The sequence below is a fragment of the Panthera leo genome, chromosome B2, assembly GCF_018350215.1.
Source record: "Panthera leo isolate Ple1 chromosome B2, P.leo_Ple1_pat1.1, whole genome shotgun sequence".
Classification (NCBI taxonomy): Eukaryota; Metazoa; Chordata; class Mammalia; order Carnivora; family Felidae; genus Panthera; species Panthera leo.
The window spans coordinates 128,309,764-128,336,521 of record NC_056683.1 but is presented as its reverse complement, the minus strand read 5'-3'; the positions used below and the strand labels follow the sequence as shown (position 1 = coordinate 128,336,521).

Genomic DNA, 26,758 nt, shown 5'->3' with positions numbered 1-26,758 from the left:
TAAACCTCGCACAAGACTATTTTTATTATGTTAGAGAAACACTGCTAATCAATTAGCATTGATAGCAATTTCTTTTTCAAAGAACTATTTAGACCTCTTGTCATCATAAAATCATTGAATAATCAAACTCTTGCTCTCTGTATCTCTCTTGCTTTTTTAATAAAAGGGAACTGTAGTCTGTTATTAGATGCGATTACATTAAAATGAATATCCACAAGGCAGCTATAAGTACACAGGAGAGACATCCAGCTACAACTTAAAGTTACCACCTGAGAATAAAATTAAGAAAAATCTAATTTAATAGAAGTTAATTAAGTAATTAGAACATCCTTTTGTAGAAGCATCCTGTGTTAGGTGGCTATGGACCAACGACGGCTTATACTCAGCGCCTTGGGTATAGTATCACAATGGCCTGACCAGAATACTATTATAACAGTGGAATTTGAAGCCTGATTAAATGAATTACAGGCTGCCCAAGAAGTATATGTGAACAAGGGTAAAGTGATCATCATAGTGGGTTCGGTTGATGGATATAAAAGAGCAAGAATGGGTCTCCAGCTTTGTGTGGAGGACAGGCACAACTCTGGCCACCCAGGATAGCATTCCAGTCTACCCAGCAAGTCAGTCCCTCTGGTGCAAAAGGACACATCAGACTATAGTAATTTGACCAGCTGCAACTAATATCATCCAATTACTGTGTCTTGCTTTGAATTTGAGTTCACCTAGAAATCTGGCTACCCTTTGTCTTCTGCAAATTGTTCTGGTTTGGAGAGAATTTATGCAGATTCTAGTCTGACAATTTTTCTTGGTAATTATAAATTACTCGATTATCTTTCTGAGCTAAACTTTAGTCTGCAATCAATTAGTTAGCATGAATTCATTTTCTGAGAGAAGGATTACCTTAAATAGACTGACAAAATTGTGTGTCTGGGTCTTTGGTCCTGGGCTACAGTGACCTTTGAGTACAGTCCCAGCATACTGGGACACCCACAAATGGCCGCTTCACTCTCTCTGAATTGCTATGGAGATAGGAGAGGAAAATGGCTAAGGTTTCCTGTGTTTTGTTTAGTTTAGATTGTACACACAAACCAAGTAGGAAAATACGTGACATTTCTGTGCAGTTTGCAATGCAGAAAGAACTTTTAGAAAGGTTGGTGCATTTGCATTTTAGCATCAGATGAACTAGGTATCAATCTTATCTCTTCCTCTATGAACAATTTAAGTTTTAAATATGGAGCATAAACATCTGTAAATGATAATACATTTGCAAATGAGAATACATGTGAGATTTTCTTATTATGAAAGTAATAAATGTTCATTGTGGAAATCCGTGTGGACTTTTGTTTTTGCCCTTTACACTATTCTATGATGATCTATGCTGTGTAAATAAAGTGCAAGGAGTCAACAAACAAAAGTTCATCTTTGGAACCAAAATGGCTCCAAGAGGCATATATGCAGCCTGAGCGTCAGCCCTCGGTCTGACCAACAGCACATCAGGACCAACAGCACATTGTTCTGGCATTTCATCCACCTGAATTTTTTGTCGTCTGCTTAAGCCCCTCTAGAATTGCTGATCAATTATGGATTTTTACTTTTATTTTTTTGGTTGAGGACCACTTCTTGTCAATTAAGAGCCAGGAGGTTATAGTAAACTAATTACTTTGATGATCAGCCCTTCAAGAAGGTGTCAAATAGGGGAGAAACATGTGTTCTGATGCTGACCTGCAAAAGTAGCCAGGAGAACTGAAGAAAATCTACTTCCTGTGGATGATTCTTTTTCCCTAGTGCTTTCTTTCTTTTTCCTTCCTCATTACCGGTTTTTGCTGGAGACTCTTCAAGCACAAAGCATTCATCAAACATTACTGACCAGGTCCATTATGGCCGGTAGGGCTGAACAAAGCAAGAACCTACGGCCGGCCGGAGGGTGTGGCAACAATTTGCCTGCCCTCAGGGAGCCCATTCTGTGCTGGTATCACAGCCTCAGGGATGAGTAAGCTTCCTACTGCCTCTTGTTTTTGTAAGATCCCCTTTGAGAGTAAGTAAAATTGTGTGAGAGCATTTAACATAGTGACTGGTGCATGGCACTCAATAAATTTTCCAGAAAGCCTTTTGAAGATTTCTCCCTATTTTCCTAGCTTGCCTGGCTTTGCAAGATAAAATGTACAAAAAAGTTATTCTGTGTATCCTGCAACAAAATAGAGAAGACACTTATCCAAGAAGGCAAGATTATTAACAGGCGGCCTCGGCTGAACGATGCTGAGGCCCAGGAGACTGGATCACATTGATGAACTGATTTGACTTAGACCACCTCAAATCCTTGTTGAAAGCAGGTAGAGATATAAATTATAAATTTAAAAAGAAAAGCAGATTTGACTGAAAACCCTCTCTTGATAAAGCAGAACAAAACGGCTTTCAGGAATTCTTAGTAGAATATTTGCTGGGTAGGCACAGTTCATTTGTTAGGATACCCATACAGAATGTGCTGGATCATTTCTTGCCAAAAATATTGTGTAGCTACGAACTGTGCTTTCTTGGAAGCCCAGAGATGATTTACAGATGACACTGGATACATTTGGTAACCATTTCTAAAAACATAGCTAATTATGTCGATAAAACCTGACTTTCACATATTAAAAACAAGCACATTGGATAAGTGTGGTAGCTTAAATCTGTACTCAGCGGCTGAAACAAGAAGACAAGGCAGGAAAGATGTTCTTGTTTGGGCCCAAATCTGTACTTTGCAAACTGGCCTGTAAAACTATATAAAACCATTGATCCACGGTGTGAAATAATACATGAAACGGGAACAATAATACGCACAAATGAACAGCTTTTGTTCAATAGCCTCAAGGAAAATGATAAACAGTGGCTTTTGATCCAGATTCTGCATAACTCCCTTTCTTATTCTGATGCATTCTCCTAAATTAGAAATTGTGGTCAGCTCGGAGCTTATGTACATAGCTAAAAATACCTATTAGGCAAATGATGAAAAGCAAAGTTAGGTCTGGCTTGTCAAAAAGTTTAGAGCACTTGCTAAGAGCAAGCACCCCATTTGTCAGTGTTGGGATTGAAGTCCTGGTTGCACCACTGACTAACCGTGGACCTCAGGCAAGCAACTGTAAAGCGGGAAACCCCATCTGTAAAACTGTAAAACACAAGCATCTTCTGTGAAGTAGGAATGATGGTAATTTCTACCTTTGGGGGCTATGAGGATTCAATACACAATTAAAGTAAAGCCCTTAGCACTGAGTCTGTCCCCCAGTAGCATGCAGCATAAGTTGGTGCTCATTATGAGATTTCTTCCAGCCTCTTGAGTTGTTTGTGGGTTTTGCCTCTATGGGAAGGGAGATGATGAGAAGTGTCAGTAGGTGCAAATGGAACTGCTCTTTCACAGGCTGGAAACAAAAAAGAAAGGCAATAGCAAACGCCTCTGGGTATGTGTCTTCTTTAAAACTCTAAGGTAATCACAGCAGGAAGGAGGTACAGGTAGCATTTCTGAATATTCAGACAAAAATGTTACTATATTAATGAATCTAGGGGCTGTTTTTCTTTGTTCACTCCATGCTAATTTTGACAGCATCCCCACGGCATGTGCGTGCTTGTATTATTTTCCGGGCATGGGAGTGCTGAGGCTTCTTCCTGTTTAGTTATTTGTGCTTGTGTGAACTAGGTCATTCTTTTGTATTTTTTAAATTTTTTATTTTTTTAAATTTATTTTTCAGAGAGAAAGAGACAGCGCGAGCAGGGGAGGGGCAGAGAGAGAGGGAGACACAGAATCCGAGGCAGGCTCCAGGCTCTGAGCTGTCAGCACAGAGCCCGACGTGGGGCTCCAACCCACAAACTGTGAGATCGTGACCTGAGCCGAAGTCGGACCCTCAACCGACTGAGCCACCCAGGCGCCCCACCCCACCCCCCCCAATGTAGATTTTTAAGGTGAAGAGAGGGGACGGGTCCTCCTTCAGATTAAGTGGCGAGGTGATCCAAACAAATGGGCACAGCAAGCTCATCTCCGTTCATGCCATCCCACGTGGGCACGCCACCACGTATTTTCCGAATCTTCTCATTTTACACCCCTCCCCTGTCTCCCACTGGTGAATGATGAACAGAGTGGCAGGGCACCCAGAGGTGCACAAAAGCAGATTGGGAAGGAAGAACTCCTTCTTGTTCCTTCTGGGACACGCTCCCTTCATGTTCCTCCCATCCACCAAACTGGCAGTGCAGCCCAACACCCAGTGTGTGTGTGTTCCTTTGTGTGAATGGAGCACAGACGTAACCTACAGAATAAGGGACATTCTGAAGAGGGAAACCGCTTGGGAATTGCTCTTCGGAGGAGTGTGGGAGACAGTGAGTGGGGCCACAGGGCTACCTGTGAGCTATGGCTCCGCACAAGCTCTCCCCTCATTGACCCCCAGCTCCTCGTCTTCCCACCTTCCCACCTTCCCACCTGTCCCCCGACACATGCCCCGAAGTCAGAATTATGCCTCACCTCTTGTTCCTAAGAGAGCTAGAAAAAGGCATGATGAATGAAAGTCCTATCCAGGACTGGCTACTTGCGGTAAGATAAGCGAATCATTAGCATGGTCATCGCACAGGCACAACTAAAAGTTAATAAACCTTGCGTGGGTGGAAAGTCCACTAGCTCCTTCCTTGGGGGGAAATGTTCCTTCTGATGTCGGCTGATGTGACACAGCACATTTTGATCCAGCTAAAACAGGTAAGAGTTACCTCAAAACGCCCACAGGGACTGTAGTAATTTCAGAACACCCACACAGCAAATCATTGTTTCTTTTTCTACAAAGAGGGAGATGGGTTTGGGGTAGAGGGATGAGGGAGAAAGGTAAGACAGAAAGAGATCAGGAGGAAGAATGATATGTAGAGAAGGAAGAAGAAAAATGAATGGTGTCCCTTTCTCCTTTTCTTTTTAAATCAGCATCTAATATTGAAACTTGTTCCTGGTTCTCGAAACAAGGGCCTACAAAGAGTCTGATTTGCGGGGGGGTCTTATTTTTGAGAATAGGAATTGTATGCCTATTTTATACGCATCACATTATTAATGTTACCAGAGATCAAGTCTACCTTTTCTCAATCATATACTTCCAATATATTTTTTACTTATGGATATACATATGGAAAAAAGGTATTTTCATTTCCTGAGATACTTTTGTGGCCCTTTGGCCCAGAAAGAGTGGGAACTTGGTGAAATGACACCCAGTGCATGATCATTCTCTACAATTTCTACGGGACTATTAAAGGAAGATTTTACTCATTGAACCTGGTTTTCTGCATATATGGGTTGCTGGTCTGATGTAGGGCCACCTCGTACATATCTATGGACTTTCAGAAACTGAACAGAAACGATTTAGTCAATTGTGTTACATATGGGACTTTCTTTGAGAACAACTTCTTCAAATATCAGATTTTGATAGTCGTTTATAATAATACTAATGAGAATGTACAAAAAATGGCGCTGGCAGAGAATGAATGGGGAAAAAATGCTTTTCTTGACTAAGACAGAAAATGTCCATGATTAGTCTCATCAGTTTGACTGTATCTATTTTTCATAAAAACATACATAGATGAACAACAAATTACTTAAAATCCTGTTGGTTTTTACTTAGTTTACATTTCATAGTCATTCTCAATATTTGTTACTTATCATATTTCTTGAAACTCCTGGTTTTGTTTGGGCAGCAATGTGCCCGACCTATAAAGATCAATCTGAATTAGTTTAAGCCCTCATGGTAAGTGAATTCCCTTCTTCTACCTGCTTTCCCAGCCTCCCATGCCACTGGTTCCACCCATGTGACTGTTCTAACCAACAAAACCTATGGGGAGGTCTGCTGACAGGGCCTATAGGAAATATTCATTAGTCTGATGAAGAGACAAACATATGCAGAGAGCTCCCTCAAGAGCTTCTTCCACATCCTGCCTTGAACATGGCTCCGAAGGAGGTGATGTTTGGGGCTTTGCCAACCCTCTTGAGACTGTAGGTGGCAAGTCCAAGGACAAAAAGCCAACATTCTGGAGATAAAAAAGTGAACAATAAAAAATGCTTAAGTCTCAAATGATAACACTGAGCAATGCCATCCCGAAACTACCTGCTTACAGGTTTCTACTTTTGTAAGATATTAAATATCTTTATTGCTTAAGCCACAACTGGATGGATGGATGTTCACTCAATAAATACTGAATTATTTAGGCATCACTCCTGATGGTTGGGTTACAGCAGTAAATCAAACACACAACCTCCCTGGCCTCATAAGGTATGTACCAAGTCAGAGGAGACATATGCTACAGAAATGAAAGGATACACATATAACGTGCCAGGTAGTGGTAATCATTATGGAGACTATAAAGCAAGGCAAAGAGACTGAGAGTAATGGAAGGCTAATTATATTGATTATTCATGGAAGCTTTTCTGAGAGGTAATCATTTGAACAGAGACTTGAATGAATTGAAAGAGTAAGCCAGGTGGAGAGCCGTGGGTATTCCGTTACTTGCAGCTGAAAGCATCATTAACTCATACATCCAATAAGTCTGTAGTCATTCTTCAAAACAGAGCTCCGATACCATCATTTCTGGGAAGACTTCCAGGACCTCCCACTCCCTAAAATCAATCCCTTCCTCTTCTCGACTACTTCTGCACCTTAGACCCATGCACTCTTATACACACCATGCCTTCTTTTAATTTACTTGTTGATATAGCTTGTAAAGTCACCTTCTCTAGGCTGTGAGACTCTTGAAGGACAAGATCCATCCTTACTGCTATCTTGGCTCTTAGCACTATCTGCTTACCTAGTAAGCTCCATTACCCACAAATCATTATTGACTTGACTAGAACTGCTGTCCTTTGAATGTTCTGGATATAAATGTGTGGTTTCCACTGTAGTGTGATTAAAAGTGGGCACCTATAGAAAATATTGTTAAAGAGTGATTATTTTTTGTGTGGAAGAAATTTATCTTGCAAGCATTGAGAAAGCTGGCGGCTGTGAGTTGGCATGAATGCGTACAAATCAAATAGGTCGCTTAGGCAGAAAAATCTTTGGTTTCCACTGAGGAGAAAAAATATAGCTAAGATGGTTGAGAAGCAACCTGGTTCCCTCTCATACATCTGTCTAATCACATTATGTCTTTGGTCTTTGGAAAAGGCAATCCAAAACATGAGGTAAGACCACTCACCTAGGTTAGGTGATTATAGTCTCCTGAGTATTTCTCCTGGTAGGGGAGGGAAAACTTAATCTTGCTTATTGATCTTGAATGAATCCTCATCTGTGAATCTTCCCTCTTTGGAAACCCAACTCACACTCATTTCAGTGCAGGCAGAAGGCACATGATTTCCTCAACTCCAAATGAACTGGGTTTTACCATAAAATATGATCTAGCAAATATTATATTTTTAACTTCAAAGGTGAGGAGAAAGGAAAAGGGCATTTGAAGAAACTTAAAACATCAATGAAATCTTGAAAAAAAAAAAAAAACAAAACAGGAAAGAGTTTGGTTTTAGGTACCTGTGTGAAAATTTAATAAAGAGAGGATCAGCGGATATTAAGTGTATTTTTATATTAAATCCAGAGTTTGTAGAATAAAGTAAATAATGCGCTTTAAAAATTTTTTCCCTTAATATCAAAACAGAAGAAAAGGCATTGGCTTCATACAGTCTCAAATAGAATCAAATTCCCTTCCTTTATATGTTACATTAACAGATATTAATATTAGTAATTAATATTAATTGTTTGCTTTCCATGTAAGCCAATCTCTTACTTGAAAATCAGAAAGGCAAATAATGTTTTGTTTTGTTTTTTAATTTTTTTTTTTAATGTTTTATTTTATTTCTGAGACAGAGAGAGACAGAGCATGAGCAGGGAAGGGGCAGAGAGAGAGGGAGACACAGAATCCGAAGCAGGCTCCAGGCTCTGAGCTGTCAGCACAGAGCCCGATGCGGGGCTCGAACTCACGGACCGTGAGGTCATGACCTGAGCCGAAGTCGGATGCTCAACCGACTGAGCCACCCAGGCGCCCCTGTTTTTTTAAATTGTAGGGATATGATGATCTAAATTTGTATGCTTCACAAAATTTTTCTGAAGAATGGCTCAGAGTTAGCTAGTATGTCAATAAATAAAGACTCACTTTTTGAAAATAACTGCTAGATACTTTTTCTTTACGTTTGCATTTGAGATTTCAAATTATGTTTTCCATATTTCCTAAGGGAGCAGGTACCACACAGTCCCCATCACAAGCAAAAACAAGTTTTAAAGGAGTCTAGACTAGGTTGGTACATATAAAATCTTCACCAAGTCTTTACAAGAATATACTTATAACACCAGAAATGGTTACTGAACAAGTAACTGAGGCTAAACTCAGGTAAAAAGCCCAAATTCTAGAAGAACGTATCTTGGCACATGCTGGTTTGCTTGGGGATACCCTGGATGCCCATCCCTGGTTAGAACAACCCAAATTTCTAGGTCCTGCTTGGACCCACGCCCCCTCTATACAGACAGGGACATCCTCATCTTTACCCATCAGTCAGTCAAGGTCAGTTTAGTGACAGCCTACCTTCTGTCAAGTGACAGAAGGGACAAAGAGGTACTGGGGAGGTGGTGAGATTTGATTCCATGCCCCATAGAAGCTAAGAAGCTGCAAATAAATGGGATGCACGCACCTGAATGAATGGGAAATGTATGATGGTTCTTTGCCATTAAATGGGCTGCTTTGGATAGCAGTTGGAGACACACTTAGAATTTTTGAGAGAAACCATTTCATACCCATCATACTCATTTTCTTGCTCCTCTTCCTCTTTATCTTTTTGTTTGCTTGTTTGTATGTTTGTTTGTTTGTGGTTGGTTGGTTGAAAGCCTTAGCCTATCCTCTTAACTAGAAGAGTATCTGCCAGCACGAAAGTCAACAAACTCACAGGAGACAAAAGACATTCTTGGTTTGATTGCTCCTAATAAACTTCAGTGCTTCCAGACCACATAATGTCATAGAGTTATTTGTAATGCTTCTTTAAAAGGGTGACAGGGTTCAGAAATAAACTGCACATGGTAAGAAGAGCCTCCCATGGGTTATCCCTGCAAAATGAGTTGCAAGGCTTTGGGAGTGGTGGTGGTTTCCGGCCATTAGCGTTACTAATCAAGGCCAGCTTTGCATTTATGGGAATCTGCACAAATCAGGATGATACAGGCTAGGCTCACTCAAGCAACTGCCTCATTTCTTCAAGGTTATGCTCAAACAAAACTTTACGCCAACTATCTTTGATTGGAATGCTTCATTATTTTTATATATCCGAGAGAAAGAGTCCATGAAGTAGATGCATTAGGTCCATGGGTCACAAAAATCGTATTTATTGCTTCATGCCCACATCAAGCAATTACTGTCAGCTCTCAATTAACTTCGTTATTGGAGGAAGCATTAGTGGAGACAATACGAATCCTAGATAACCTACCCATGTCTTTCTTGCTGCCACAGTTGCAGTTGAGGTGAGAGAGAGAGAGAAGGAAAGAGAGATAATGGGAGCAACAGGAAAAGCTTGGGGCTAAGAGGTCTCTTCAGGAAAATCGGAGTAGAGGGTGCCACTCTGCCTCCTTATCATGCCCCTTGCCTTTCTGCCCTGCACCAGGAAGCAAAAATAACTTTACTTTCTCTGCAAACTTCTGGCTGACAAACAAAAGGTGGGGGTCCGAAGGAGCCACGAGGGAGTGGAATTCTGTGAGGCTGGCAATCACCTGGCAGCCAGAGCCTGGAGGCCTCGGGGGACCACAGGCAGGTTCTAAGCCGAGGCTGAGCACCTTGCTGCCTAGAAGCTCGAGCCATGCCCAAGGCTCTCCAGGCACAGGTGAGTGCTTGGGTGCTTTGCCCTTTAGGATTCTGTGTCAGTCAATATGGCAAAAGGTGTTTAATTACAAATGTTATCATTAATCGTTTTCACACATGATAAGCATTCTCACACTATAGATGCCTACGGGTATAAGGACATGTCCGTCAATCAGGTTCCAGGCATTAGTGCTGTTCCCATCCTTCCAATGAAATGAACCCACTGGGCTGGGCACCTCCCTCCCAGGCCAGAAGCCACAGGAAGAGTAAAAATGACACCTTTTCAAGTGATTCCTAGTGGCGCTGCTCCAGGGAGGGTTCACATTGTAACAAGGGAGAAAAGTTCAGTGATAAAACCACACTGAAATTCCAGACCCTACTGAGCAAACGGGGTATGGGAGAGACACAGAAGGGGCAAGGGAAAACCTGTGAAGCCACAGCAAAGGTAAGGGCACACTGGAAAGGAAAGCTGGGAAACAAAGTTGGGGAAAGAAAGGTGAAAAAACCATAAAATTTTGTTTTAATGAAAAAAAACCAGTTTGCATTAAAATGCAAATAAAGAGACAAATTCATGTCCTTTGTAAATATGACTTTGCTACAAAATTAGTGGAGTCTGGGAAACAGCTAGTTACCAGGGTTTGGTTTGTCTTTTTGTGTTTTTTGGTTTGTTTTTTTTCCTCAGGATGCATTTCTGTGTATTAGTTTGAGAAACCAGGAAACTGGATGCAAAAACTCAAATGATAGAGTAAGAAACAGTGGGAAACATCTGGAGATTTCTGGAGAACATTGCTCAAAACTCTTCCTAATACCAGAGAGACACAGAGAGAGAGAGAAAGGGAGGGAGAGACAGAGGGAAATATAACAGAGGGACTTCAAAAGTTCAGTTAAGAGAAAAGGCTAGTGGCTCTAAAAAGGAAAGTGACTCATATATTAACAGGGAAGATTATAAAAAATGTAAAAAATGGACTGTAAAATATCAGCAAAAAATAAGAGTTAAAAAAATAAGTGAAGCTGTTCACCTGATTCATTATTCTTCTGTGAAGCTTCCCACCTGGGAAGGTGTATACAAATGCAACGGAATGTGATATGACTTCTCAGTTTAAAAGGAGGTATGAAATTTAAGGTATTATTACTTCTCTTCCCTTTTTCAAAACACAGAGAAAACCACAAAGTTAGTGAAAACAGAGGAACACAGCAAATGTAACCAAACAAATAAGCAAGCACAAAGTCTCCCATTCTTGTCACAAACCATGAAGCATATGCGACTAACTTCAGGAAGGACACTGAAAGCTGAGAAACATCTCAAGTCCTAAGCAGGTGAAAAAAGTTTCTGGCCAAAGTAATGTCAAAAATGTCTAAAGGGCATATGCAATGTGCCTTTGATGAGAGTGGCAAGAGGCACAATTTAAGCCCCAGAAACACAGTTGGGCACCACACAACGGAGGGAGAGAGGCAGAGCTAAGAGAAAATGTTAATACTGTATTCCTATTTACTTTTGTATTGTGTTACTGTGTTCCTCTTAGCCAAGGAAGACTTCCAGAGGTAATGACATACCTAGAGAAATTCCAAGGGAACAATCCAGTAAAAAGAAACAAAAAAATTCACAGACTTGGATATTCCAGATAATTCTTTCATGCACCGAGTACAAATCTTTATACTTTGTGCCAATGGAAATTTTCTCTTAGATGACTATTCTGATAGAAAGCATTTGAATTTTCTATGTCAAGTCCAAAGAAGGAAATACTAAACAATAGGTAAGGCATCTAATTCTGTCGGGTTAAGTAACAGAATTTGAGAGATTTGTGAGATGGTTTCAATCTGAGCACCCATTTAGGTTTTCAAAGGAAAAAGATGAGGGAACGAGCAGAGGAGTGTGACCAGATTATAATAATCTCCTTGTGTTGTTGTCAAATGAAAGGTCTGAATTTGAATTAGGTAACACACTCTTCCTTATTTTCACAATTTGCGATCTGTAAGAGTTTTCTCCCTCTTTTCATGCCTCTCCACAGGTTACAATCTATAGAATCTCATGGGGCCCTGGCCTTTTAAAGAAACATGGTTTATGTATAGACAATGGACGATTAACAGACCTGTGAAGGAAGTCAAGCAGTGGAGGGTACCTAACTGAAAATAATGAAAATCAATGAAGCCAGAACAGACCCAAACATCAAGCAGCATGTACTTAAATGATATTAGCTAATGGCACAGTTGGGTGAACGAAGCAGTATGAGCTAATGTTGACTTCCTCTCTCAAGTTCAAAAACACTAGAATGGTCATAGACCCAAGGACCATACATTTCAAATTTGGGCTGCTAGAGAAGCTGTTATGGGTTGAACTGCGTCTCCCTAGAATTTATATGTTCAAGTCCTAACCCCTAGTACCTCAGAAGTGACTATATTTGGAGGAATGGCCTTTAGAGAGGCAATTAAGACCAAATGAGGTCATTGATGGGCTCTACTCTGGTCTGGCTGATGTCCTTATAGGAAGAGGAGATTAGGACATGGATACACAGGTGAGGACACAGGGAGAGGAGGCCATATACGAGCCAAGGAGAGAGGTCTCAGGAAAAAAAAAAAAGTCAACACTGTGAACACCTTGATTTCAGACTTCTAGTCTTTAGAATTGTGAGAAAATAAATTCTGTTGGTTAAGCGCCGCCCTCTCCCCCCGCCCCCCCGCCAGTCTGTGGTGCTTTGTAATGGCAGCCCTAAGCAGACTAATACAGACACCTGCTAGAGCCCTTTTTTTTTTTTCTCTTAGAAGTGAGCCCTTTTTTTTCTCTTAGAAGTCTGAAATAAGACCCTTTAAGTTTCTTTTATGGTTAAATGCATTGTACATCATACTCACAACCCCGACAGGAAAGGCCAGTACGGCTAACATCCAGTCCCGGAGCGAGATAAGCTTCTTGAGCTGCCTTTCTTGTTCTTGGTTCCCACTTCCTCTAGTCAGAAGACTGGAAAGATCAGTCAGCACGCAAATACCAAAAAAGACAGCCTGGATAACCTGGAGGGAGACAACAGCTGGTGTTAGTCCATAAGATCTAAAGAGACCCCAGCTGTAGGACAGCAAACAAGCTACAACTTTGCAACATGACACAGGATAAGAGATGATCAGAAGCATATTTACAGAGCTGGCCCTACAAATAAAAAAAGAATAAGATATTTGCAACTTGCTATCATAGGTGAGAAAATTCATCCTAAAAACACTGCTTCCGTTTTTGCTCACCTTGGGACAAATGCAAACTCTGCATGCACGTACATGTCTAAAGAGGCCCAATACGAAGCAGTGTCAAATATCAAACATCATAGCGACATGTCTATTATTTTAAAATATCACATCTGTGGGGTCATTACATTGACTAGTAGGGTTTAACAAACATCTAAGAAGTGCAAAGAAAAGAATCAAGGTAGCCTGAGTAATAAATGAGACACTTTTGTCTGAATGTAAAGAAAACTTCCAATGTTCTAATCTCCTAGATTTGGAAAGTTCTCCACCAAAGGAAGTGGTAGAAAGCTTCTAGTCCTTGAGTCACAGAGAAATCAACTGAATGCAGTAATCCAAACTGGTACAGAATGATTTTCTGTTGTCAAACCTGAACGACAGGACCTCCTTCTCAGATTTTCTGTTCTTCTAAAATAAAATCTTTCCAAAGGAATACATAGATACCCATACCATATTCCCCAAAAAAGTTTTCAGTTGTACATTCCCAAATAAATGACAAATTAAATTACTTACATCAGCTACGTGTAACTTGGACTATCTCAGGGGAGGACATTGAAATACTACAATTCAATAATCTGTGAAATTCCTAATGTGGGAGCAAAAGTATCGATGATCCAGAGCTGTGGGTGGAGGCAGGAAGCATACTGTAATATAGCTTGGCAAATGATCATTCAAATTATGGAAAGGGCAGAAAATATATTCCCTGGGCTCAAAAATCAAACCCATTTAGCACCAAGAGTAGATTCAGGGTAAGTTTTCTGGTGTCCTCTACCAGAAATAATTCACTGATGACAGATTTGCAAAAGATACAATTTTATTCACTACCTCTTTAGAAAACAGCAAAAAATTTTTGGTAAATTTCCATCTTGGCAGTGGAAAGGATCTGTGAAAACTCTGTGGATGAGTTCCTCATTGAGGCACAAAACAAAGGGAAGAAGGACCCTCAAAATTACCAGCTTCCATTTAGCATAGCGCTGACACACTTGGATTGTCAAATCACTCTGTTCAAATTCTTATCTAAGCCACTTTGAAAACTCCAAATAATGGAGATTCCATTGCTGACCTTAGTCAAATAAACAAAAACCCTGCAGTATTTTTACATATAATACAATTACCATGTTCTTCCAAGTTGACCAAATCCTGCCATTATTTGCCAATGTTAGCTAAAGTTCTATTCCTTCTCATAACTTAGCCTGCCTTTCAGCTTCAATGACTTAAGGTTTATTGTTATGCTTTCTACAACAAGAAAAAGCAGAGGAGGAGAAGCTGAGATGGCCATAACTGAGCATGTTGGCAAGAATCATGTTGTGATGACCAGAAATAATTTTAATGACTCAGGGAATAATTTCACACTTAGGAAAACTTTCCATAACATATCTTATCGCTGTAGATGTTTGATCTTTATGTCGACCCTAAGGGGTTTTGAGAAATTGGAGTGGCCAGGCTGGGGAATAATAATCTCCATGCCAATTTGGCCTGTGGACATATTAAAAGGGGCCCTACATGATCAATTACTAAGGAAACACAAATGTAGACCACAATGAGATAGCATTTTTCAACCATATAATTTTCACAATTTAATTCTGATAATACTACTGTTTATAAGGATGTAGAACAACCAGAAACCCTATGGTAGGAATGCAAACTGGAACAACCCCTTTGAAGAATACTTGTCAATGTCTAGTGATTTAAAGATGTACATTCTCTATTATCCAATGACTTCATTATCGAGGGTATTGGCTAAAGAAGCTGCCATACGTGTGTTCTAGTCATATGCATGTGAAGGTTAATTTATGCATTCATTGCTTCAAAAATTTGGATTTAATGTTTCAATTTGACTGGATAAACAAACTGTGCTATATCCATATAGTGGAGTTCTAAGTACATATCAATTTTTCATTCTCACAACAAAACATTAAACAAAAAAAAAGGAAACCAAAAAAATGCTACATTTTGACAGCATCAAAATAAATTTCAAAAAAGTGCAAAGATAATTTTAAGGATGCATGTATATGAAGTAAAATATGAAGAAATGCATGGAATTAATAGCATGGAATTCAGCTACCTCTCCAAGGAGGATAAGACTGGGGAAGGACCTCAACTGTATCAGTAATATTTTATATCTTAAGTTGATTATTTGGGTATATAGAAGTTTATTGTATTATTCTCTGTGTACTTCACTATTATGAAATATTTCCAAAGAACTTAAAAATAAAAGGTATAAAAGAGTGGTTTTCATATTTTTGGGCTGTAGCTGGTGAATCTCTTTCCGTTGTTTTCCTTCTAACTCAGTTTCCTTTCTTTTTAAAAATTGGCTTGTAATAGCAGGATTTACTAAAATCTCCAAATTAAGTGAGTTAAGTGAATTTTAAAATTCCATGATCAAGTAACTACTACCAGTGCTGCCTTCCCACCATAAACAGCTAGACATTTGGACTATATATATAAATCAGCTTTTTCATATATTGAACTTTTTCCTCTGCAATCAGCCAAAGAAAACTCTCATTTTTAAAAAATGGCTCACCTGATGAGATCAGGCCCACTTTGAATAATTGTCCTTTTGCCACATAAAGTAATGTAACTGCAGGATTGATTGTATTCACAGAATCTTCCAAAAACCCAAGGAAGGAGATTATACAATGTTGAATATCACTGAGAGTCATTTTCTCATTTTACCTGCCACAAGCTGTAGGTTAAACAATTTTTAGAGAACACTCAGAATGGAGAGGTATTCAAGTTCTGACCAGAGAGGCCTTATTGACTACAACAAGAATTCAGTAGAGACCTAAGAAGTTTATTACCTAATTAGTGATGTTAAAATAGCCTTGGAATAAAGGCTACTTTATATCCACCCACTAGTACTTAAAAACAATCATCACAGAAGAAAGCAAGCCAATATACAGTATCTTAAATACCTGCAAAAACAAAATTCTACAATTTTTAAAGGAATATAGCAAAATCTAGACATTCAGCAATATCCAACATTACACTATCAACATCCAATCAAAAGTCACTGGACTTTCCAAGAAGTAAAAAAATCCTTAATCAAGAGGAAACTAATTAGATAAAAACAGATATATGGGATGCCTCGGTGGCTCAGTTGGTTAAGCATCTGACTCTTGATTTCAGCTCAGCTCATGATCTCATGGTTTGTGAGTTCAAACCCCGCAGTAGGTTCTGCACTGACAGTGAGTAGCCTGCTTGGGATTCTTTCTCTCCCTTTCTCTCTCTCCCCCTCCCCTGCTCAAGCTTTCTCTCTCAAAATAAATAAACATAAAAAAAACAGGTATAGAAATGACATAAATATTGGAACTAGCAGACAAGAACATAAGTTCAAGAAGTTAAATGAAATAATGAGCCAAAAAAAAAAAAAAAAGACATTAAAAAAGAACCAAACCGAACATCTAAAAATTAAAGACATTGCCTGAAACTTAAAAGTCACTAGGTGGAAATAACAGCAAACTCGACACTGCAGAAGAAAAATTTAAAAATTGAGTACATAGCAATATAAACCATTCAAAATGAATCTGAGAAAGAAAAAGATTTTAAAAATCAACAGAATATCAGTGAATTGTGAGAAAATATTAAGCAGTCTAACATAAGTGTATTGGAGCTGCAAAGAAGCAGGAAAGAGAGGCATGTAGAAGAAATATTAGAAAAGAAAAGAAAAAGCATTAGAAGAAACAATGGCTGAAGTTCTTCAAAACTTCATGAAGTTTTCATGAAAACTATAAACGTGCAGATCCAAGAAATGAAACAAATGGAGTATAAACAAAGAAAACCACATCAAGGTACAGTGTAATCAAATGCTGAAAAATCTGTGGAAAAGACATCACATACAGAAAAATAAAGATAAGAAATTTCACAGGTTTCTCATGTCAAACAACACAAGCCAGAAAACAGGGACCTTAAAGTCCTACAAGGAGGAAAAACTCTCAAAGGTGAAAGACTTTTTCAGACAAACAGAAACTGAGAGAAGTTATCGTCAATAGCCTTTCACTACAAGAAATGTGAACAAAATGGGAAACGTGATACCAGATATAACTTCAAATCTATATGAAGCAATCAATGACAACTGCTAAAAATTATAAATATGTGGATAAATACAAAAGATTTATTTTTTGTTTTATTTAATCTTTTAAAAATAAATAACTAGTTAAAGCAGAAATATGAGAACAAACTGTGAGGATTTAAACATATTTAGAAATACAATTATGACATAGCACAAGGGAAAGAAGAAATGGAAGGCGTAGGTTGTTACGTTTTTAGTTATATACGAAGTGGCATATTATCTGGTGGCAGACGGTGATAAGTTAAAGATGCCTACCGTAAACCCTAGAGGAACCACTAAGACAGTGAAACGGAGACCTTCAGCTAATGCATTAGTTGTCTGTGCTACGTAACAAATTACCACAAATTTAGCAGCTTAAAACAACATCAGTTTACTTGTTCACATTCTGTAGGTCAGAAGTCCGAGTGGGTTAGTCTGGCCCTATGCCATCAAAATCAAGGTTCTGGCTAAGGAGCATTCTTATCTGGAGGCTCAAGGAAAGGAGCTTCAAGATCATTCTGGTTGTTGGTACAATCCAGTCCCTTTTGACTGTAAGACTGAGGTTCATGCCTCCTTGTTAACTGATGGCCAGGCACTCTCAGTTCCTTGGATCTGCTCTCCAACCCTTGCACCTGCTCTCACCCCGCGCCCCCACCCCCCTGCCCACCAATCTTCAAGTCCAGGAACAGAATATCAGATTCTTCTGGTGCTTCAGATCTCCCTGACTTTCCCTTCTTTTTCTCTCTTCTGTCGTCCATCTGAAAAAGCTTTTTGCCTTTAAGGGCTCATGTGGTAAGATTAAGTCCACAGGAGTAATGTCCTTTTCTTAAGGTCAACTGTGCCATACATCATAATCAGAGAAGTTCTATGTCATTTATTCACAGGTTCTCAGGGTTAGAGTGGGGCATCTTTGGGGGCCAACTTAGAAATTCTGTCCATTACAGCTAATAAGCACATATTAGAAATGAAATGGAACATTAACAGTACATTAGGGTAATCCAAAAGAAGTAAAAAATTAAGAAAAAGGAACAAAGAATAGATCAGACAGAAAAAAACAGTAAGATCTCAGACTTTAACCCAATAATACCTATAATTACATTAAATACAAATGGTTTAAACTCTCCCAATTAATACCAGAGATTGACAGACTGTATTTAAAACACAAAGAAAAAGCACTATAAGTATGTATAGATTTGTTAAAGGAAAATGGATGCAAACACTAATTGTAAGAAAGCTGGAATAGCTATATCAATACAAAAAGTAAGTTTTAGGGCACCTGGGTGGCTCAGTTGGTTATGCGTCAGACTCTTGATTTTGGCTCAGGTCATGAACTCACACTTTGTGGCAACGAGCCCCGAGTCAGGTTCCACGCTGACAGCATGGAGCCTGCTTGGAATTCTCTCTCTACCTCTCTCTGCCACTCCCCTGCTCACATGCACGCTCCTATGTCTCTATGGAGACATAGAAATGTCTCCTATGTCTGTCTCGAAATAAATAAATACACTTAAAAAAAAAGGTAGCTTTCAAGATAAAGAATGCTACCAAAAATAAAGAGAAACATTTCATAATGACAAAAGGGTCAATTCATTTAAAAAGTATAACATCTTAAAAAGCAAAAATTGATTTACTATGGGGCTAAGTTACTCAATTAATGTTCAATAATATTTTAATAACAAATAACTCATGATTCTTGGGAAACAGATGCTTTTATGAAGATATAAAAGAAAAGGTGAGGGGAAACCTTAAAAAAGCAAAAAAAAAAAAAAAAAAAAAAGGAGGGAAGAAACAGAAGCTCATGTTCTACAGGAGAAAAACAACAGCAATTCTGCAAATATAAATGTAAAAATAAAACAACAGTTTGTCAAACTCATAAGTTAGTGGTGTTATGAAGTCTTACATCCTCCTACAGTCAATTCATCTTCTTCTCCAGTGGGATCATCTAACACAGCAGTCGCCTCACTGCTGCCTGGTTGCTAGCCTGTCACTGTCTGTAGACCTTGCCAGGGGCTCTCCCCGGCTTGCGATCACACTATGCCCCCTGCCTCATCTGGGTTGCTATGGAAGACTTCTCCCAAGTGAGCCTGCGGAGGTCAGGGAAAAGAGGTACCACAAAATGCTTTTCTCCTCATTTCCATACATCAGGAGACAGACAGGAAATTGTTGGGTTTTGTCAGTTTTGTTTTGTTTTCAACTCACACTGACTAATTTTTAAAAGATAATCCCTAAAGATTATAGAACAGCTCACCGCTCCCTAGGGAGAAGCATGGCCTGACTTTTGGTTATTTGCTCATTTAAGAAGCAGTCAGACAATACTGTTAAACTAACACTTCAGATTTCTGCTACTTTATTAGAATTTGATTGGAGCTGACAGCCAACAAATCACATCAGACACATTTTGCTCTATTGCCTGTACGTATCACGTTGTCCGTTGCAACTTAAAATTCATTAAATAAACTTAAGAATGTGAAAGTTGTATGGAGATGCACAAGTGAATTTTAAGTAGGATTACGATTACCTTGAAGCGTTATTTGGCTCCAGCCATTCTGCAGGGCTGGCATTTCCAAACCATCAACTCAGCATGACACACATATACACCATCTGGCTTTGAGTTCTTAGCAGGCTGGCTGCTCTTATTATTTTGTGTCACGTGTAGAAATGAAGTGGTCAAATGTACCACATCTCTCCAAGAAATATAAATAGAGATTTATCAGAATGAAAAAAAAAAAAGCCCAGGATATTTTGAACTCACTCTAGTATTTGTTCCTCTAGAATGTTCTCTACTGTTGAATAATTCCTTCTACATCTTCTCTCCACCCCCTCAACTCTCCCTGTCAGGAAATAATAGATTATTTACTGAGTCATTTTAGGTTCAGGATTCACTTCCACAAGTATGGAAATGTACCCCAATTCCATTCACATTCTTATCTTCTTTTTTTTTTTTAATTTTTTTTTAACGTTTATTTATTTTTGAGACAGAGAGAGACAGAGCATGAACAGGGGAGAGTCAGAGAAAGAGGGAGACACAGAATCTGAAACAGGTTCCAGGCTCTGAGTGGTCAGCACAGAGCCCGACGTGGGGCTTGAACTCACGGACGGTGAGATCATGACCTGAGCCGAAGTCGGCCACTCAACCGCCTGAGCCACCCAGGCGCCCCTATTCTTATCTTTTCTTACCCATGAGTGGTATTCATTAAATGAACTTAATATTATTTTCTTTTTTTTTTCCTGGAATGCACTAAACCACTACAATTCTGTTTCTAGCATAGGGCAAACTTGTTATACTTCTGCCATTTATTCCCAAACATAGTAGATATGGTTTATCTAGAATACGTTTTATTTCATTTCATTAGATCATCTTCAAGGTCCTCAATTATATGTAATTATACCAAAGCTTTAGTCTGTATATCAAGTTATGTCATTACTATGAGTTGCTAATTTTTACAGGCCAACCTCAGGCAAAAACAAAGAATGCACCCAAGTAGGAAAAGCAGCATTTTAAGTAAGAAATGCAAATCTTTGTTTATATGAATTTTAAAAGACCACAGAACGACTGTCTTGATCATTGGGAGTAAGATTTCTAATGACATGCATGTGGCGCGTACCACGTTTTGATTGTACTATATTCTCATAAGGTTAACATAAAGAATACAATAATGTTTGAAGATTCCACTTATGTTAGGGTTAATTTAGACTTGGTCTACAGAAGAAATAAGACAACAGAACTCGGAGGGGTAGCAATGGACACTGGAGTGATGTGGATCATGGAATGAAAGAAAACTAGAAAGAACAGATGGAAAGAAGGCAGGAAGATTTAGAGGTGTCATAAGGGAGGGTCTGGAGGAGTCCCATGTATGAGGATGAGACCACTAATCAACGGGAGATTTAGATAAAAGAAGAAAGAATTCCTGTAAATATCTGTGTTCGATGAAGAGTGAATTTGTCTGGAGATATGAGATATGTGGAAAGGATATAAGGGCCATAAAATTACAGTGCTGCAAAACACAACATTCAAGGGATTCCCTCTCTATTCCACAAATATCTTACTTTTAATTTTTTTTGAGGGGGGGTGTGCGTGGGACAGGGGCAGGGAGAGTGGGAGAGAGAGAGAGAGAGAGAGAGAGAGAGATCTCAAGCAGGCTTCATGCCCAGCATGGAGCCTGGTGCTGGGGGCTCCATCCCATGACCACGAAATCACGACCTGAGCCAAAATCAAGAGTCAGACACTCAACCAACTGAACCAGCCAGGTGTCCCAATATCTTAGTTTTTAATGGTTTATAATTCCATCTTCTTGTTATTAAGATCAAGAGGGATCGCCAAGCATATTTCAGCACCATGAGACTGTGACTCACTATGAAATCAGATGAGTGAATTCTGCAAGGATCTCCTTTGCATTTGTTTCCAGTGCTTTCCTTGCCTCAGACATGTGAATATCTGTAGCAATTCTATAGCCCTGGGAGTCCATCAGCTACACGGAGGCTGCACTCAGTTACATGTTTGGATGTTCCACTGTGGAGAAATCAATGCATTTAAAACTCCCACAGGCTCTCTCTGCCTCCCTCATCCACTGAGACTGCCCACCAGATGCACTGGCTGGTGAGTTTTCCTCTACTGCCCTGAACAAACCAGCATGGCTTTCTCACTCTGGTGACTGTAAGTCTATTTGTCTAGATCTGCCATTTAAGTGATGTGCTGTAAGCCCAAGGTTTTTCAAGAAATCTTCACCACAAACATTTTTGAGGAGTCGGACTCACTGCATCATCACGCCTGTGGTTTTCTGAATGTGATTTAGAACCCATGCCCATGTACACAGACATTTACCTCATACTGCTCTATCTCATTACTGAAAATCGATGAACTAGGCCATAAGTCACCACTGGCAAGCAATCCATTCAGACAGAAAGAAAGAAAAATAAGTTTTTCAGTCAGAAATAATGCACTTAGATAAGCAGCTTCGGAAAGGAAAGCTTGTCAACAAAATGCATTACAATATCACATAATTGCTTTCAATATATAAGAAGCAGGGAGAACAGTCATCTGAAGAAGGCATTTGGATATGCTTCACAAAGTAATGGGTACAATCATACCATGTTCCAGTGACAACCCATTAAAAGTACAGCAGGGACCTTTCCAGAGACTCTATTCTAATCTGCAAATAATGACAGAAAATTCCCCTCGGGGTTCTCATTGCGCTTCACTGATCCCATGTACTACGCAAAACTTCTGTAGGCTTACAGATTTTTTAAGCTATTAATATTAGCATGAATCCCTTTTGAATCCTGAATTAAACACACCATTGATTTATTTAGCAAATATTTATTGATTAACTACTACGTACAAAGCACTTAGTGAACTACTAATGCAGAAATGCAGACTACCAAATGTACGTCTCACTTCAAATGAGAATGTGCTTAGTGTCTAACCTCTAACTTGGTGGAATCCACACTTGCTAAACACGTGATATCTAGATTTAAGCACAATAATAGCAATAAACAATTATTTAAAAATGGTGTGTCTTAACACAAATCTGTTCTGTAGTGCATTAAATTTTCTAGCATTGTAAAATGTATTTTATCCCACTAACTCATTTCAGCAGAAGATGATTTAAGTGCCACGCATAATCACTAAAGACTAGATAAGTTTGAAAGCTAAATTAGAAAGGACCTTGACCTGAATTAAGATCAAATTAGATCTTAATTGATTAGACAATACAGAATCAGATAATCATACAAAACCTGTGCATAATCTGTATATAATAAAATGAATGATTTATTTTTAGAACATATATACACACAGGTGAAGTCGTGTTAATTAAACCAATTAGAAAGACATGGTCCTGTCCTGAGAAAGACATGGCCCCTGTCCTTAGAAGTTTCTATTTTAAATATTGATTTAGCTATTGATTTTGATCTAACACTGAGTCTACATAAAGGCAATGTCTATGCAGTTGTAGATAACTACTTGGCAGGGAACTGAATGGTTAACGTAGTTATGAAGGTGGATCCCTGTTTCTAGATACTGATTTCTGCCTTCAGAAACAGATCTTCCAGACAAAAGTTTCTGAGGGGCTTTGAGAGATCTCACTCCCCAGCCAGTATTGCTCAACTTGGCCATTGTTCTACCCTATTCACTGGCTTACTATATCATTTTGAAGTTTACTGGTACAGAGCCTAATGTGTATAAGACGAACTATTCTTGGGGCGCCTGGGTGGTTCAGCCAGTTAAACGTTGGATTCTTGATATTGGCTCAGGTCACAATCTCATGGTTCATGAAATCCCGCCCTGCATCGGGCTCTGTGAAAACTGGAACTGTAAGTTTATGTTAGGTTTTAGAATTGAATTCATTCATTTCTTAAAAACTGGCAGAAGTTTAACATAAAGAATATTTGAGCTATCATAGGAGAGTAACTACAAGATGTAACAAGAACTCTAAAAGGTATGCTGTGCCTCAGAGATACTATCTAAGGAAAGAAGAACTTAGAAGAAGCCTCTTCTCCAAGGACGGGCTTCAGACCTCACTGCGGGAGGTGTGTTTGCAGCCTGCTGGATGGTGGAAAAGCTCTCTGGGTTGCCGGGGCAAGATCTGGCCACGGTCACTGGGTACGGAGGAAGCAGCCTTCCCAGGTGCAGATGAGCTGATGAGCAGGTGCACAGAAGGAGCTAAGCAACCACTGGGGGCAGGAGATCTGGAGCATGTGGTGCCCTCCTTAGGAGGGCTGCAGGGACATGGTCACCAAGGGCCTGCACATCCCTGCCTGTGGCTGGGGAGAAGCAATATTAGACGTCCTCCTACCCATGTGGCTGATCAATGGGGCAGCAGCTGGAACCAGTGAGCGAAGCCCCTTCCTCCTGCAATAACTCTTCAGCACCCGCTAATTAACATCATCCTCACTGTGAAGGAGAAATGCTTAAAAAGTTTAGTCCGTTATGGAAGAGCAGGTATTACAGGGTGAATCGGGAGCTGAGAAACAATACATATCTCATTTAATTCCCCACGACTTCATTGATATTTAATAGCACTGAGAACACTGTTTCATTTATTCTAATGAAATGCAAGAGAATCGGAAGAACATTTGCTTTTAATTATTCAGACTGGCAATGTGAGTCTTATCTCCTGGCTTGGGGCCATTTAATTGTTTTATGTCATCTTTTATAGAGAGTAAATCAGGCAAACCAACGAATATATTATCTTAACATTTCAAATATGGTAGAACATTCAAGGTGGTCTATTTTGCTACTAATTTCTGATACTTGTGTTAGACAGAGAAGGCTGAAGTGAATGGCCAAAGTGAAATTTTATATATATGTTGAAATTTAACCCAATCATTGTCATGATCTTCCTGTTCATTTCAGAATTGTTTGTAGTGACAAAAAAAGAAAAAGGAAAGAAAAGAAAGAAAGAAAAGAAAACAACCCAAATGCACATAAACTCAACCTTACATAAATAGAGGAATTAAAAGAATAATAATACAGGGCAGTGAAAATAATTTACCTAGACTTACCCTGTATCAACATAGGTGAATCGCTCAAGCATAACTTCTAACAATAAAAGTAAGCCGGAAAAGACGGAAAACGTATGTTATTACTTAAATAAAGTCCTAAAAGAACTGAATAAAAATCCACAATAGTAGCCCAGAAATGCACATGCAGTAAAGCCACAAAGAGAAGACAATGATAATAAAATGCCATCCAGAGCTGAGTTAGACCTCCCTCCCCACCTCCCAGGAAACAGCTCAGGTCACCTCTTAGCTTGGTTTCTTTACCACCTGATTCAAGTATAATGAAATCATCAATAGCGTCGCTGTTTTATGGATGCCTGACTCTGTGGTGGGCCAATGAGGGTAGGGTTTGGCTTTAATTTGATATTGCATCCCTTGAGATTGGCATGACGTGTGGGGTGTAGTATTAATACCCACTTGCCAATTACCAAATTAATGAGAGTGGTGAAGACAGCCAAACAGGGTGGCAGGGAGCCTGACCTGGAACTGGTGGAAGGATGGCTAGCAGGTGCTGAGGAAGGAGCACCTTCCTGTGAGAAAGGAGCCGGCAGAGCTCTATTGCCACTGTCGTGCACCGCCGTGTTACCTGTTTGCAATTGTGCTCAGTGCCCAGGTTACAGGGCATACAAATGGGACCTCATGGGTTTGAGGGTCTGCAAGGCAAGCTCAGCTAGACACTAGGGCAGTGAGGGCATCAGGAGATGAGTAATGAAAGACAGATCCCAGGGTGTAGACTGGCCAGAGAAAAACATGAAGTCAAGAGAGAGACAGAGAGGGTGAGTCCTTCGCTGGGTGGGGGTGGTCGCATGTCTGGTGCAAGGGAACAAAATGAAAGATGGGAGACTGTGGTTTGTGGACAGAGAGTTAGAGGTCGGTCCAGCTGTTCTTGATGACAATGAGATCCAAGGGTGGCTGTGGTGCCAAGCTCCAGGATGAACGAGACAAAAGTCAGAAGAGTTGAGGACAAGACATATTGTGTGAGGGGTGAATTTCAGGCACCAATTATGTTATTGCAAATTTATGGCACCCCGCCCCAACAACAGTTAAAAGAAACTGGAGTCAAAATACAAAGAAACAATTGATCCTAAGAAATATCAGAGACATTTCAGAAATCTATCAATGAAGTATATCAATATAAAATACATTTATGAAACAATGAATAGTAACTGAGTGTCTTACATCTTGCAATAGAAGCAATTGCATTTTCCTTTCAATTACATTAAAGTAACACATTTTCTTTTGACCTTGCCACATTTGTGTTCTCAGAAACAAAGTGTGTGTTTAAATGCTAATAAATAGGGGTGCCTGGGTGGCTCAGTCGGTTGAGCGTCCAGCTTTGGCTCAGGCCATGACCTCACAGTTTGTGGGTTTGAGCCCCGCATCAGGCTCTGCGCTGACAGCTTAGAGCCTGACAGCCTCTTTCTGTCTCCCTCTCTCCTCTGCTCCTCCCCCATTCATGCTCTGTCTCTCTCTCTCCTTTAAAAATAAAGAAAAACATAAAAAAAAATAAATGCTAATAAATAGAGGGAAACATCAATAGTCAAAACTGTACATGGATAGAACAATACAAAAATTGATGAGTATGTATCAGTTTGATAAGCAAATCTGATTTACACCCCCACAAGGGGATAAAGCTAGTCTCATCACTTTTGTTACAGATGGAAAAAAGCAGGAAAATCCAAAGCCCTCTGGAGAAGTTCCAACAGGTGTGAATAAAAATATACATTGCTTCTAAAAAGAGTATTCATCCAGAAACTGCTCCTGAGAGAAGTTAATTCAATACCACATATCAGGAAGTCAAATGAAATTAAAAAGTATAAATTCAAGAAGAAATAAAGAGCTCTAAGAACTCAGGACACAGAAAATGCATATTTTATGTTGCTTCATAAAGTACGTTAGTTTTGAAAAAGAGTGATAATTTCCTCACTAGAATAACAAATGAAAATAGTTGCATCATGAAGTACGTTAATTTTGAAAACGAGTGATAATTTCCTCGCTAGAATAACAAATGAAAATAATCAGCTGTTTCTTAGACACTGGAAAGTATAAATTTGTACTAAATTTTAAAGACAGCTAAGAAAAACAACCTTATGGAAAACTGTCTTGTTCTGGGCGTACTAAATTTAGGAAAAAACTGTTTTTAAGTTTCTAAGGGGTTCTGAATAAAGATTTTTCTGA

At 39.4% G+C, this 26,758-nt stretch overlaps 1 protein-coding gene across 5 annotated transcripts in view; it reads right to left on the bottom strand.

The window, feature by feature from the left end:
* The window catches only part of AIG1 (androgen induced 1), a 241,373-nt gene that overhangs the window by 171,462 nt on the left and 43,153 nt on the right, over window positions 1-26,758 (bottom strand). For all 5 annotated transcript variants that reach the window (XM_042939972.1, XM_042939977.1, XM_042939975.1 and 2 more), the window contains exon 2: window positions 12,658-12,813. In XM_042939972.1, coding sequence (XP_042795906.1) covers window positions 12,658-12,813 — 156 coding nt within the window. The remainder of the gene's footprint in view (window positions 1-12,657; window positions 12,814-26,758) is intronic.